Here is a 13534-nt window from a genome sequence, read left to right as displayed (position 1 = left end):
ATGAGTATCCATTGGGTGTAGTGAGGTTGAGAGTGAGCTTCATATTGCTTTGTGTGGTGAGGATTGTCATTGTCATTGCCAGGCCTTGCAGACAGGGGGCGCGGTCGTCTGTATTGTTGTGGTGACGTAGTTGAAAGGTGGGTGTGCGCTCAGCTGACCAGAGTACGGGGATGGAGTGACCTGTGTGAAAGTAAACAAACTTGCTACCGGAGCCTCTATGGATGTATCTGGTTCGTTTTAGAAGTTCGTGGTTTTTGATGACAGAGATGCATAATGGTGTGGAATGGTTGTTGTGTTGTAGAAATCTCGCAGCGGAGCACCTCAATGCCATGCCAGGCAGGAGAGACGGAGCGTTGAGTGGACAGGTGAGCCGGGCAGCCGCTAGCATTAGCAGCTAGCGGGTATCCTGCAGCTTGATGACTGCAGAGGTGCAAGCAGCTAGCTCCAGGTTTTGAGAAGTCCGGAATTGGGGTGGAGGCGGCGTTGGAGGAGCTAGGCAGGTGAGGCCGAGAGGATCAGAAGGAGAGCAGATGGAGCGGCGAAACGGAGCCGGTGTTTTCAGGTAGGAAAACACGGACACTTTCACACATCTCAGTGATCCAGGCAGTGAAAGATTGACATAGATCTTAACCGGACTGGTAGGCCAAAAAGCTGCTAAGAAATGTTGAAGAAAGAGTAAAAAAAAATCCCCAAAAAGTGTATGTGTGTATGTGTGTATGTGTATGTGTGTGTGTGTGTGTGTGTGTGTGTGTGTGTGTGTGTGTGTGTGTGTGTGAGAGAGAGAGTGTGTCTCCGATTGTAGTAGAGTCCATCTGCCGACGTGTGTGTGTGGGGGGGGGTGTGTGTGTGTGTGTGTGTGAGCAGGTCTGTCAGCGCGGCGGTCACAGCTTGTGTGTGAGCCGCTATCAGCATCAACCGTCTCTTATCTGAACACCAGGGGTCAAAGGTCAAAGCCTGCATTCCTCCCAAGCCAGCATCATAAGTGGACGCTGGACTAAACCATACCACGAAAAATGAGAGGAGGATTGCATTACGCTCGACTGAGGAGCACTGCCAAAAAAGCAAAAGACAAAACAAATCGTGGTTCCTTGTCGTAAGGTAAGGTTACACTTTTCCAGATCGTTTTTCTTTAATTATCAAGCTCACTTTTTCCTTGTGCTTCTTTCCCTTTTTGCTCTTTTTCATGTGGTGTCCTGCCTTGTCCCGGTTTGGATTCTCCGATGTACAGGTTAGTGGTCTTTATTCTCCTTAGATGATGACACAAACAGCCAATAATCAAGCAGGCAAAGGTCAATATCAAACCGCAAGAAGGGCTGAGACTTAATGTGTAACAGCTAGCCAGTGGTGGAAGAAGTATTTAGATAGTAAAAGTAGCCATTAGGTGTAAAAATATGTCATTAAAGTAAAAGTCTTGCAATCACAATCTCTGCATTAGCAGCAACATGTATTTAAGTGAGTATCGAAGTATTTTCATGATGCAAAATGGCTCCACTGAAAGTCTTGTATTCGTCAAACAGGCCTTTAAGTATTGTTGGATGTATTCATTATTAATGGTAACTTACATGGATAAGTTGTTTAATAACAACATTTACACATATATTTTATAAATTGGTCACATGTTTATGTATAAAACCTCTAATATGTATTGATTTGAAACAATTTTAGCGCGGTAAAAATTAATATCTAAATGTAGGAGAGTAGAATTGTAACATATCATAACAGAAATACTCAAGTACAAGTGCGCCGTGTGAGTGAACTTCCTTTACACCATTTGTAGACTGCAGTAAGGAAACAGTGTCCACAGAGTTTTCATGTATCAACGTTGTGAAGTAACACATTAAAACCATGTTATTTTTTGTTCAGTTATTAGCAGAGGTATTGAAGGAGGATGGAAGTTCCTCTTGAACAAGACAAGGAGGGAGCGGCTGCTTTAAAGTTGTAATTTGACAGGATCCTGTTCCACTGCGGCTTCACTAACTCAAGAACTCAAGGACCGGGAAGGCATGGTCTGGATGTTATTAGAAGGTGGTGTGTGTGTGTGTGTGTGTGTGTGTGTGTGTGTGTGTGTGTGTGTGTGTGTGTGTGTGTGTGTGTGTGTGTGTGTGTGTGTGTGTGTGTGTGTGTGTGTGTGTGTGTGTGTGTGTGTGTGTGTGTGTGTGTGTGTGGTGTGGGTGTGTGTGGGTGTGTGTGTTAATGAGACTAGATGGCACGTTTTGGCCATACCGCAACAGAAATAAACCGGGATGAGGACGAGAATGTCAACGTTTAACTTTTTTCTATTTTCTAGCCACAGTTAACCCTCCTTTTATTTAAGAACACACACACATGAACCCGGATCACATGGCTACACACACTCACACACACCCATTAATGACATGCTAACTTACACAATCAAAAAAACGTGTTAGACGCACGCAGAAACACACACCCATCTCCCTCCCTGCTTCAAGGGAACGACTGTTGCTATTTCTAAATGCACTGTAAACTGGAGAGTGCTGCTTTCTTTTTACTGCATATTCAGTCATGAGTCCTCCTGTCAAATACAGAGAAGAGAGAAGAGAAACGTGCAGCAGCGACAGAGAGCCACCACTGACAACTGACAGACACACAACCCTCCTGCTGAGTCAACATCTGTGGTGCAATGTTCATGTGGGCATGTTGTTTGTATCATAATTATAATAATTTTATATATAATTGTAAGAGGTGTAAGGGAGTAAATATACTTTCCCCTGAACAAACAAATTGATTCCTTTCTGAAGTGACATTTGCAGTGCATCGCTTTGCAAAAAGCTCTCAGCGTCTCTAAAGCCTTCCTGTCAGCAGAACAATTAACCAAAAGATGTATCTGTAGATCCGACCATCAGCCACAGATCATATCAGCAGCCACTGTTCTCTGTCCCTGAGAGGCTTTGAGACGAGGAGATGTTGGTTCATTATCTGTCTGACTGAGCGTCTGATAGACAGTATTAAACTAATACATCGAAGTTGTTGGTAGCCATTTGGTTTCCTCAAACCACTATGAGACAGATTTGAAGCAGGAAGCTATATTTGTTATCAGAAAATCATGTATTGCTCATATTCACACTGATTATTTCATGTGTTAAGCTCTTGAGAAATTGCCTGCAAAGAAACCTTGTCAGCAATAACAGAATAAAGCAAAGCTCGGCTCAAGCGTTCAACAGGCTTCGGAAAGTGAGATCAGAAAGCCAAGCATTTGAGAAGTTAGGTCATGTTATCGTAAAACTAATATTGGTTTATTAGAAAAAAACGATTTCACAATTAATCTTCAGATTATTGTGATGTTGCACATTACACATCATCTGCAGGTTATTTACCTTCACATATTGGCCCTATAGGACCTTTTCTTTGCAGCTTATTGTCTCGTAAACATTGCAAATCTGTGCCGTTTGTACAAGGCAAACACACATCTGTACACTCTCATACAGAGTAGCAACAGGGATATGTTTAGAAGTTTCCAAAACCTTAGACAGCGTCTGACATAAATCCCTCTCTGCTATAATAAAAGACAAAAAACATGTTCCTTGCCACATTTTCCTGCTCACAATAAAACATATTACCATCCACCATTCGCCTTCTTTTTCCAGATTTTGTTCCATGTAAAGGAATCACTTTTTCCAAATTGTGAGGGATATTTTTCTTTCTTGTTTTCATCTCGTCTACATGTCTTCTCTTCAGTAGACTCTGTCCTTTTTTTCCTGGACAATCAGTTAGGGAGTCCTTTTTTATCTTCATCTTCACGATCAGGTTTCACACACTAAGCTCATACTGTATTTGACTTCAAACAGCACGGATAAATATAGACCTCTGGATGTTTCTACACTGGGTCACCCTCAGAACCCATATAATAATAACCCAACCTAATGACCAAAGGACTTTACACACACACACACACACACACACACACACTGCAGCAACCAAGCACAAATCACAATCTCCTCGCTCTGGAAACAATCTCTGATGCTCACTCTCAGAAGATCAACTGCTGATAGGATAACAGTTGTGTTTGCGGCTGTTGCTATGGAAACACAGTGTTGTTGGGCCACATGCACACGCTCCTAAGTCACTACCCAAACCTAAGCATCAGTGACATTGTTACGATTGTTTGATGTGATAAAGTGCAGAGAAATACCGTAGACTCTAGGCAGATACCATTTTTAGTCACTTATGACACAGGGTAATTGTCAGCAGCTATTACTTAACTTAATGACAATTTTAAAGGTATTTCAATGTCAGTTTATAATGTGTTTCTGCTGCACTATAACTTAATGCTCCTAATTTTTTTAATCACTTTGAATTGCCATGAATTGCTGTATAAATTAACTTGCCTTGCCTGGCAATTTCTTTTACCCCACTCAAATGAAGAATGTGTTATGGCCAATGCAGTACCAACCATGTGATTTTTCTTACATGTAAAACAGTCATTTATGTTGTTAAATCTTACATTTAAAGATGAAGATCTTGCGTCGGGCTTAACTCTGTGTGCTGCTTTGAATGTATAGCAATCTTTTTTTTTTAAAGTTGAGAAGGGCCGATAATTCCTCAGTGTATGCCATTAAAAGTCAGTTGGTATCTAATACAGACATGTTGATTTACCGATGCAGAAAAGGTAGGTCAACTTTCACTTATCTGTTTTCTATGGTAACCATCAAGGGTAATTTGTCTCTACCTTTGAAATCACCTATTGTTTGAGGAGAGTTTTGCACGTGCTTTACATATAAAACTGTGACATCCCAGTTTTGTAACACACATCTGTTGTCACAACAAACTTGTGAGCTTCGGGTCAGTGTTACAAAAGTAAAGGGGCAGTCCGTTCAATTCGGTGAGGCTGTTTTCAGTCCATTCACAGGAGCAGCAGCAGAGGGAGCTACCTCTCGCCGAAGTTGTAAAAGTTATCGGAAACTAAATCCTGCCAGAAGCCATCTCATCAAAAACGTTATCCTTGTTTCCTGTCCTTCCTTCCTTCCTTTCATTTATCCTTTCCTTCCTCTCTACATACCAACCCTTTTCTCCCCCTCTCCTTTCTTTCTGTCTCTTTCCCCTAATCCTAATTTCCCTTCACCTCCTCTCCTTCTCCAGGTCTCTAAACTGGGACCCCGGGGTCAGTGGGACATAATCTCCCCGATACAGCTGGCCTAATACCTCCTGCCGCCATCTCGACCTCTCAGACTTCACAACCGCCGTGTCATGACCACTGTCTGAAGCCGAGGAGACGTAATGCAGCCTGACAGTGCATGCCTTGCTCACCTTGGATATAGAAGAAACAAAGCTGTGATGATGACTTGTAAAGGAGGCCTCACCCAGCCATGAGGGCCACCCACGAGCTGAGAGAAACTCAAGAGAAGAGACTAGTTGATCTGGATCGGAAATATATCCCCAATAGTAAAAGAAAACCAGTGGCTTTCTCTTTGATTACATGGCAGAAATTCACTCAAATTCATAGTGTTTTAAGTCTTGCCCCATGTCAGGGTATGTCTAACAAAGACTCAAGCGCCTAACTCCAAGTTAAGTCTTAAGTTCTTATTAGCCACAACCTCTACAAGGTCAAGTTCAAGTGGGAGGCTGTGGTTCAGTGGATAGTGTGCTGGACTTCAAATCAGTTCACAGGTTCAAACCCCACTGCAGTCAGCATGTCGTTGTGTCCCTGAGACACTTCACCCCAAATTGCTCCTGTGGGGATTGTCCACAGTATTGAGTATGTAAGTTGCTTTGGATAAAAGCGTCTAACAAATGACATGTAATGTAATGTAAAAAGTTCCAGACAATTGTAATAATACTTGTGAAGTAGGCCAAATCAAGTCCAAGTCTATTCTTTATTCTATAAGGGCCAGACTAAGTTAAGTTGAACATTTCTCGAAAGAAGTCTTGAGACAAGTCTTTTAGATCTTTGGCAGAAAGATGATGGTAAGTAAATTCGAAATATATCCAAGTCTACACTGACATCTTCAAGGGCAAGTCAAAGAAAAATATAGGGTCTTGATAACATTGGGGCAAGTCGGTTAAGTTAAAATACTTCTCAAATCAGGTCTGAAGTCAAACAAGACGGGTCAAAATCCGGTATTGAGTCCTTAAGAGCAGGGTTGATATCAGCGGTTATCGCAAGGTGTCACACACCCACACATTTAACTCACATAGTTGCTTAAAACACAAAGACCATCGATCAAACAAATTCTCTGCCCCTTCCATTTACTCACATTTAACTGGTCAAGCCTTTGCTCTTTGTGATATAATGGTTTTCATTTCTGGAAGTTTGACTTGATGTTTTAGATTCCACTTTTGTTCAGAAGACTTTGGTGGGACACTCACATGAACATGCATGGAATCCGTTAGGTCAGAACACAGACACACACACACAACCCTGAATATATACACAGGCACCATACATGTATAAATACATATACAGTGCATCAGTATGGCCTGATTTGTTATGACTTTGGGGCAGTAATGATATACCTGGAAGAGTCAGGAGATCACTTTAATGAGCTTAACGGCTTCAGAGCTTTCAATATGTGTGTGTGTGTGTGTGTGTGTGTGTGTGTGTGTGTGTGTGTGTGTGTGTGTGTGTGTGTGTGTGTGTGTGTGTGTGTGTGTGTGTGTGTGTGTGTGTGTGTGTGTGTGTGTGTGTGTGTGTGTGTGTGTGTGTGTGTGTGTGTGTGTGTGTGTGTGTGTGTGTGTATATTGAAGACTGGCATAGCATCGAACATGAGGCCCTTAGTACTGTTTCATCGGGCTGTGTTGAATACAAACAGACCATCAGTCCCCACACACACACACATACACGCACACACATACACGCACACACATACACGCACATACACCCACACACACCCACACACACACACACACACACACACACACACACACACACACACACACACACACACACACACACACACACACACACACACACACACACACACACAGTCAGCCTCAACCTTTGTCATGTCTTTCAATCTCAAACGTGATCATACTGTATATTTTAATGTTTTTTAGTAAAGTAATATTACCTTTCTCTTAAAAGAACCCTTAAGCAACCTAAGCACAAATCATGCATACTTAACCTTTAAACTGACTAAGTTTAATAAGTAGTAGTGGAAGCTAGTAAAGGTGTACCTAAAACATTACGTATACCTTAATATCTGGTAGGCTATAAATGCTAATATGAATTATAGTACCTGATTTTACATTTGCATGACAAATTCACATATTGGTACAGTCTGTTTATTAATATCAAAGCCTATAATTGCACGTGGATGTTCTGTATAATAGCAGCCAAGTCTCGCTGCACAAAATCAGCATTCCTCTGAGTCTGTGTGCCACCTCACATGATGCCACCTGACTTTCTATTGTGCACACCGACTCACACTAACACCTCCCATAAACCCTAATTGTAATCTTGTGTGCACATAACACAGTCAGAGATGAGAGAGAGTAACCTGCACAAAAAGATGTGGGCTTTGTTTTTCACAGCAGGGTGAAGAGAAGAGAGAAGACAGACACATACAAGACTAGGTCATTGTCTCGTTCCAACACTGCACACATGATTTACCCTTGATAAACTGTATGTTAGTGAAAGTGATGAACGAAATAATGGTTGTGTAATTTAGGTTCAAATCACCTCTTGCAGTCCAATAACTTCTACCAGGTGAACAATATTTACATCATAGAAAGCATGCAACCTTGCAGGTATTTCATATTTCACTGCCTACCAAATCTTAGAGAAGTAAAATTGTATCTGCTGCCAGAACTGAACATAAACAGGCTCCTGAACTCAATACAGTATCTCTTCCACACTTGTCAAGAATGTTTCTAAAACTGCATCATGTATGCATCGCTTTACTCTGATAGCCCACTGTTGACTGTTTACAAAAGGTTCAAGGTTCAAGGTTCAAGGTTCAAGTTCTTTATTGTGTCATACGAACATAGCTACAGAGTAGTTATGCCGATGAAATTCTTAGGTCACAGGCTTCTCCAACAGTGCAACACAATAACACAAATAAACAGAAAAAATGTTGTGCAAGTAAATAGTAATATAGTAATATAGTAAATACAAAAGAAAAATAGTTCTTAAAAAGTGAAATAGTGCAATAAGAGTAATGATATATTAGACAAATAGATAAATAATTACTAAGAAGCAGATGAATGTTATGGATGTTGATTCAAAGTTCAGTTGTTTAGCATTCTTATTGCCTGTCAGGTGTGTCACCAACCTTAAGTCATCCGCATAACAGTGACGAGTACACCTGCTTTCTATAGAGAAGCGAAGTCCCTCCCTTTCCGGGGGACCTCCTCCATGGGACCTTATTTCGGAAAAAGTATGTATTGAAGTCAATGGAGAGAGAAAGATTATCTTTTGATCCCGTTTGAATTGTGCCACGAATTACACATATGATGTTCGTCAATTTAAAAGATAATTTTGCAAGTCAAAATAATAAAATGTGTCGGAAAACTGTGAAGGAACACATTTGTTTGTGTGAAACCGCTCAATGAACTACATCTCCCGCCTCGCACCACACACCAAGACGGCCGTCACGTTGGCACATTTCACTTCTTTCTTTCAGAATGAGGCGGAAAGTATTAAAAGAGGTGAAAATCACTCCAAGTCTGGGCATGTTGAGAGCTGTACATACACACAAGGCGAGTTAGTCGGTTCCGTAAGAGCCAGCATGGGGGACCGGGATTCTGGGATTTGTAGTCTTTCTAGTTGCGTATTTTTCATAGTCCTATATTTCAACAGTCTTACGACAAACTGTGACTTTTCTGACATGGAAATTATTTTTTAAGATTGACAAACATCATGTGTGTAATTCATGGCACAATTCAAACGGGATCGAAATATACGTTTTCTCTCTCCATTGATTTCAATGCATACTTTTTCCGAGATAAGGTCCATTGACCGGAAGTAGATGGGCGGGACTTCACCTCTCTACAGTATAAGCAGACTTTTGTATACTGTCAACAAATTCGCACGTAAATGAACTCTATTTATGTCCAAAACATGATTTTTGTCCACAATACCCTGTATTGGAAGCCCCCTGAGGGTAAAATTCCAATCAAATGAGACTATCATAAAGAAAACCCATTGCAATCCATCAGTGCACCTGGATGAGTTGACATTAAATACTAAATATAAGGGTGCAATGGTTTTAAATGCCCAACAGTTAGAGGGTTAGAAGGATGTACTTGGTACACAAAAGCTTTACATTTCACATTATAGGATCGACAGATTCATCCTAAACTTTTTCCACTGTTTCCTTACCTAAACCACAGACCTGCTCCTACACTTTGAGGTCATTAGCCTAGAGAAAGCAGGGAGGTTGTTTGTTTCAGAGGCAGTTTGAGCGTCAACCTGCTCAGACCCTCCTCGAAGTGCTCAGCTCTTTGCAATCACAAAACAAATCTCTTTTGGTCTGCTGGCTTTAACAGAGGCACAGAGAAGTGATTGTAATAACGGCTGCACTTATCCTCCTAAATACACCGTCATTATGTGAGCTTTATTGTATTGTGGAGATTTGTATCAGCTTATGAAAACAAACGGTTATGAAACAAAGCTTAGGAGCACTTTTTTCCAACCATTTCATACAAGGGGTGTAACGGTGTCCGTATTCGTCCTGTACCGTCACGGTTCGGACGTCAAACGACGAATATGAGTGGGAACAAAGTCTGTCATTCAGGGCAGTATCCATTAAACTATATATAATCCAGGAGCGGTATTGCGCCTAAAAGCTGTTTACCAGCCACCCTTAAAAAACAAATAAAGAAGAAGATGAAAACACAACAAAACGAACAAAATACAAGAAGAAGAAAAGTTAGTATGGCGAATTCAGATAACACACAGGAGCTAGAAGAACCACCTGCTTCTTGTGTGTGGGAACATTTCAGGTTCCCTGTGGACTACAATAACGATGAAGTGCGAGGACGGTGTGTCGGCGTTGTTAGACAGCGGTGCGGTATGCTAATGGTAACACTAAGCCAAACATGCTAAATCATATCAGAAGGCGTCACCCAGATTTGCCAATCACCGGAGCCCGGCGAAAGACAGCAGCAGTTCAGCAGCTTATCCCCGCTGTTTTTAAGAAGCCAATAGGCATGAAATCCGAGAGACCAAAATAAATGACGGAAGCTTTTGGCACATGTTTTTCAACGGCTATCCTGCGCCCTTATGCAATAATAGAGGACCCCGGCTTTTATTGATTGTGATTGAAAGTGATTGAAACACTTTCTTATTATTTATTTTGTAATATTTTCAGGACATTCTTTTTAGTTGTACAGCTTATTGAACCTTTTTGTTTGACATCAGTCATTATAGATTGTGTGTGTGTGTGTGTGTGTGTGTGTGTGTGTGTGTGTGTGTGTGTGTGTGTGTGTGTGTGTGTGTGTGTGTGTGTGTGTGTGTGTGTGTGTGTGTGTGTGTGTGTGTCTGTGTGTGTGTGTGTGTGTGTGGTACTGTTTGTGGTTTGTTTTTAACTGTGTTAGAGTTCCTTATTTTTATACTGAAACTTGCACAATGTTCAAAATAAATAAAACACAAACCTGGAATTATACATTTGGGACCGAACCGTGAACTCTGTGAGCTGTTACACCCCTATTTCATACATTTTATCAGCACGTATGCATATAATTGCCAGGTTTATATATATATATCTATATTGAAAACCTCTTAATGTCAATATCTTACATGTATTTATTATAATGATCTGCCACTGATTATCATTGCATGCCTTAAATGCACACACTTTCTTTCTAAAATAAACAGTTCTCAGATAAATAGGTTCCCAAGGGAGCTGTTTCTGCTAAATAATCATACATGTTCAGTGACAGGTAGTATTTCATGCCTTGTTTGACCATTTTTCCACTCAGAAATGCAACAAGTGTGTGCAACAAGTGGTGAAACACATTCTGGTGCATTCCTGTGAAATTCCCTTATATTCTCTGACTTCCCTCGCATTATATACATTACCCAGACTGACATGCACTTCTTCAAATGAAACAGAATTGCAGACATTTGATAATAAAATAAACGTTGGGTTTTTCTTCATTTCTTTCAGCCATTTTCTCACATTTTATTAAAAGAAATAGAGTTACCTTGATGCTGTAAAAATCCACACAGCTCCCAGCCCGGCTCCTGGCCACCAGGTCGTCCTCCATCCTTACAGACATCCCCACGTCCGAAAACCTTCGCCCTGCCGTTTGTGTCTGTGTGTGTGTGTTTGGCAGATTTTCTTAATTTGTATCCTCCTTCCTGTTAATTTTTGAGTCTTCCTTCTTGTGTATATCCTGCTTTCCTTCTTCTTCTCCTAGTCTTGTTCTCAGGTCTAAGCTTCTTGAAGCCCCTTCACTCCTCCACACCTGCAGATATAAGGATCCATTGAGAGGAAGCAACGGGTCGTTTCAATAACTCTCCTCTAACAAGCTGCACATTTGTGAAGATGGATCTCTTGAGTTCTCCCAGCCCCTCTGCTCCTGCCTGTCTGACCAGACAGGTGTTTGGTCCTGTCCAGTAGGTCATCCCCCCCCCCTTCCCATTATCACAACAAGCCCGTCTGCTCCCATTGGTTGGTCAGGTGGAAGGGGGCAAACAGGGGGAGGGTCTGAGGCTAAACAGAGGAGGAGGTGTTTGGTAAATGCATGAAGGGGGTTATAAGGGGGGCTGACAGCGTCCTACAAACTGTCACAGAGGGGGAAAAGGGTTGCAGTAACATCTCTCTGCTTGAATAATATATCTTTACTCAAAATATATTTTCTTTTGGTGGATTTTCAACACCTCTTCCTTTCTTACACAAGGTTGAGGGGTGCAGAAGAAAGCAACAGGAACATCGGATCACCTTTAGGCTCTTCCTGGAGTTTGAGACTAACATAATAATGGGGATCCAAGAGAGAAAGGGGGATCCTTGTGTGTGTGTGTGTGTGTGTGTGTGTGTGTGTGTGTGTGTGTGTGTGTGTGTGTGTGTGTGTGTGTGTGTGTGTGTGTGTGTGTGTGTGTGTGTGTGTGTGTGTGTGTGTGTGTGTGTGTGTGTGTGTGTGTGTGTGTGTGTGTGTGTGTGTCACAGCCAGTGCAGATACTGTACCACACTGTTGTTGTTACCCTCCACCCTTGGCCTATTGAAATGCACAGTGAGAATGGGCGGCATTGTGTTGGGCCATGTAACCTTGTTTCAACCCATACACAAACACACGCACGCACGCATAGACACACACACACACACACACACACACACACACACGCATGCACGCATAGACACGCATACACACACACACACACGCACACAGACACACACCATTTGAATGGGCAATGTTTGTTTTTATGTACATATGCATTCACTGTGTTCTTTCATCTCTTATTTCCACTGTCCCTGTATCACCCTGTCTGCTTTCCAATAGCTTTCATTTGATGTTTCAGATGCATAATTTTATTTATTGTTCACGCATTTAAACTGTAAATGTTGAGAAAGGTTGCGAAAGGAGCTACTGTCTTACTTCGACAATCCAGGCGTAATGTTGGAGGTTTTCAGTTTCAGAAAGTTATAGAAATTCGTAGGCGCAGTTCACAATAATCATGTGTTGAAAGGTGTCCCAACAATATAAAAAAAACTGTGCGTCAAAGACTTACAAACTTAACTCATGCATAACATAAGTTATGTAAAGCAAATGTTAACCCAAATCACATTCCTTTCCTAAATCTAACCCAGATGTTTTGTTGCATCAACAGGTTCTGCAGGGTAAGATCTTACACACGCGTCTCTCATGTTGCTTGATGTTGAAAGGCTTTCTGACAATTGTTCCTGCTCAAATAGCGTGTTCAATGTAGCTAAAACACAAGGAATGTTAGCAGTGTGACATGATTAACATAACAAGTTTAATATCATGTTAGCATGTTAAAATATCTGGGATTTCATTCCATTAGGAAACACTCTATTCGTCTCTGAATCAATTTGGTTTACCTTGTGATTGACACGGATTGTCAAAGTCATTGTGCACACATCATGCCTTTGCAAAGCTGTATGTCAGAGCAGGACAGTGGCGTTTTCTCCTGGAGGCCAAGGGAAGCCAGGCTTCCCCTGTTTTTTCGGATTGTAGTTATAATTTTAATAAATAAATAAAAACACTTGGCTTAGTTTCGGAAATGTTTTGTTGTGTGTTGCTGCCGGCCCGTCTTTCCCCCATTCTCATTTAGTATTTTACAAAGAGTGAAACAGCGCCCCTCTAGATGTTATGGTGAAACAGTAGATTGCACTCTCTGTTACGAGAGGAGGCCAGCCGAAATTTGCTTCCCTTGGTGAAAAAAAAATGGAGGGATTGACCAATCAGATGAGGCTCACGTCATGCCCCTGCCAACCTGTGATTGGTCAGGGCCATGCCAAGGGAAGCCAGAGGCGGCTGGCTTCCCTTGCCTCACAATCCAATCAAATCGCATCAACTTAGTGGTGCAGTGACGCGTCCCAAAAAGCGGAAGTAAGCTGTTCTAGGTTTCCCTCGACAAAATAGCGATGGGATTTCTCCATAGGATTTTGGAAAA

The 13534-nt window shown here is 41.6% G+C and overlaps 1 protein-coding gene across 1 annotated transcript in view; it reads right to left on the bottom strand.

Moving 5' to 3' along the window:
* The window catches only part of LOC307030201 (rho GTPase-activating protein 20-like), a 63974-nt gene extending 52556 nt beyond the window's left edge, over nucleotides 1–11418 (bottom strand). The window contains exon 1 of the mRNA XM_079666491.1: nucleotides 11104–11418. Coding sequence (XP_079522617.1) covers nucleotides 11104–11178 — 75 coding nt within the window. The 5' untranslated portion in view covers nucleotides 11179–11418. The remainder of the gene's footprint in view (nucleotides 1–11103) is intronic.
* Nucleotides 11419–13534: the final 2116 nt, after the last annotated feature.

The sequence above is a fragment of the Notothenia rossii genome, assembly GCF_949606895.1.
Source record: "Notothenia rossii genome assembly, chromosome: 2".
NCBI classification, from domain to species: domain Eukaryota; kingdom Metazoa; phylum Chordata; class Actinopteri; order Perciformes; family Nototheniidae; genus Notothenia; species Notothenia rossii.
Note: the sequence above shows the minus strand (reverse complement) of the source record. Positions and strands in the feature narration are given on the sequence as shown.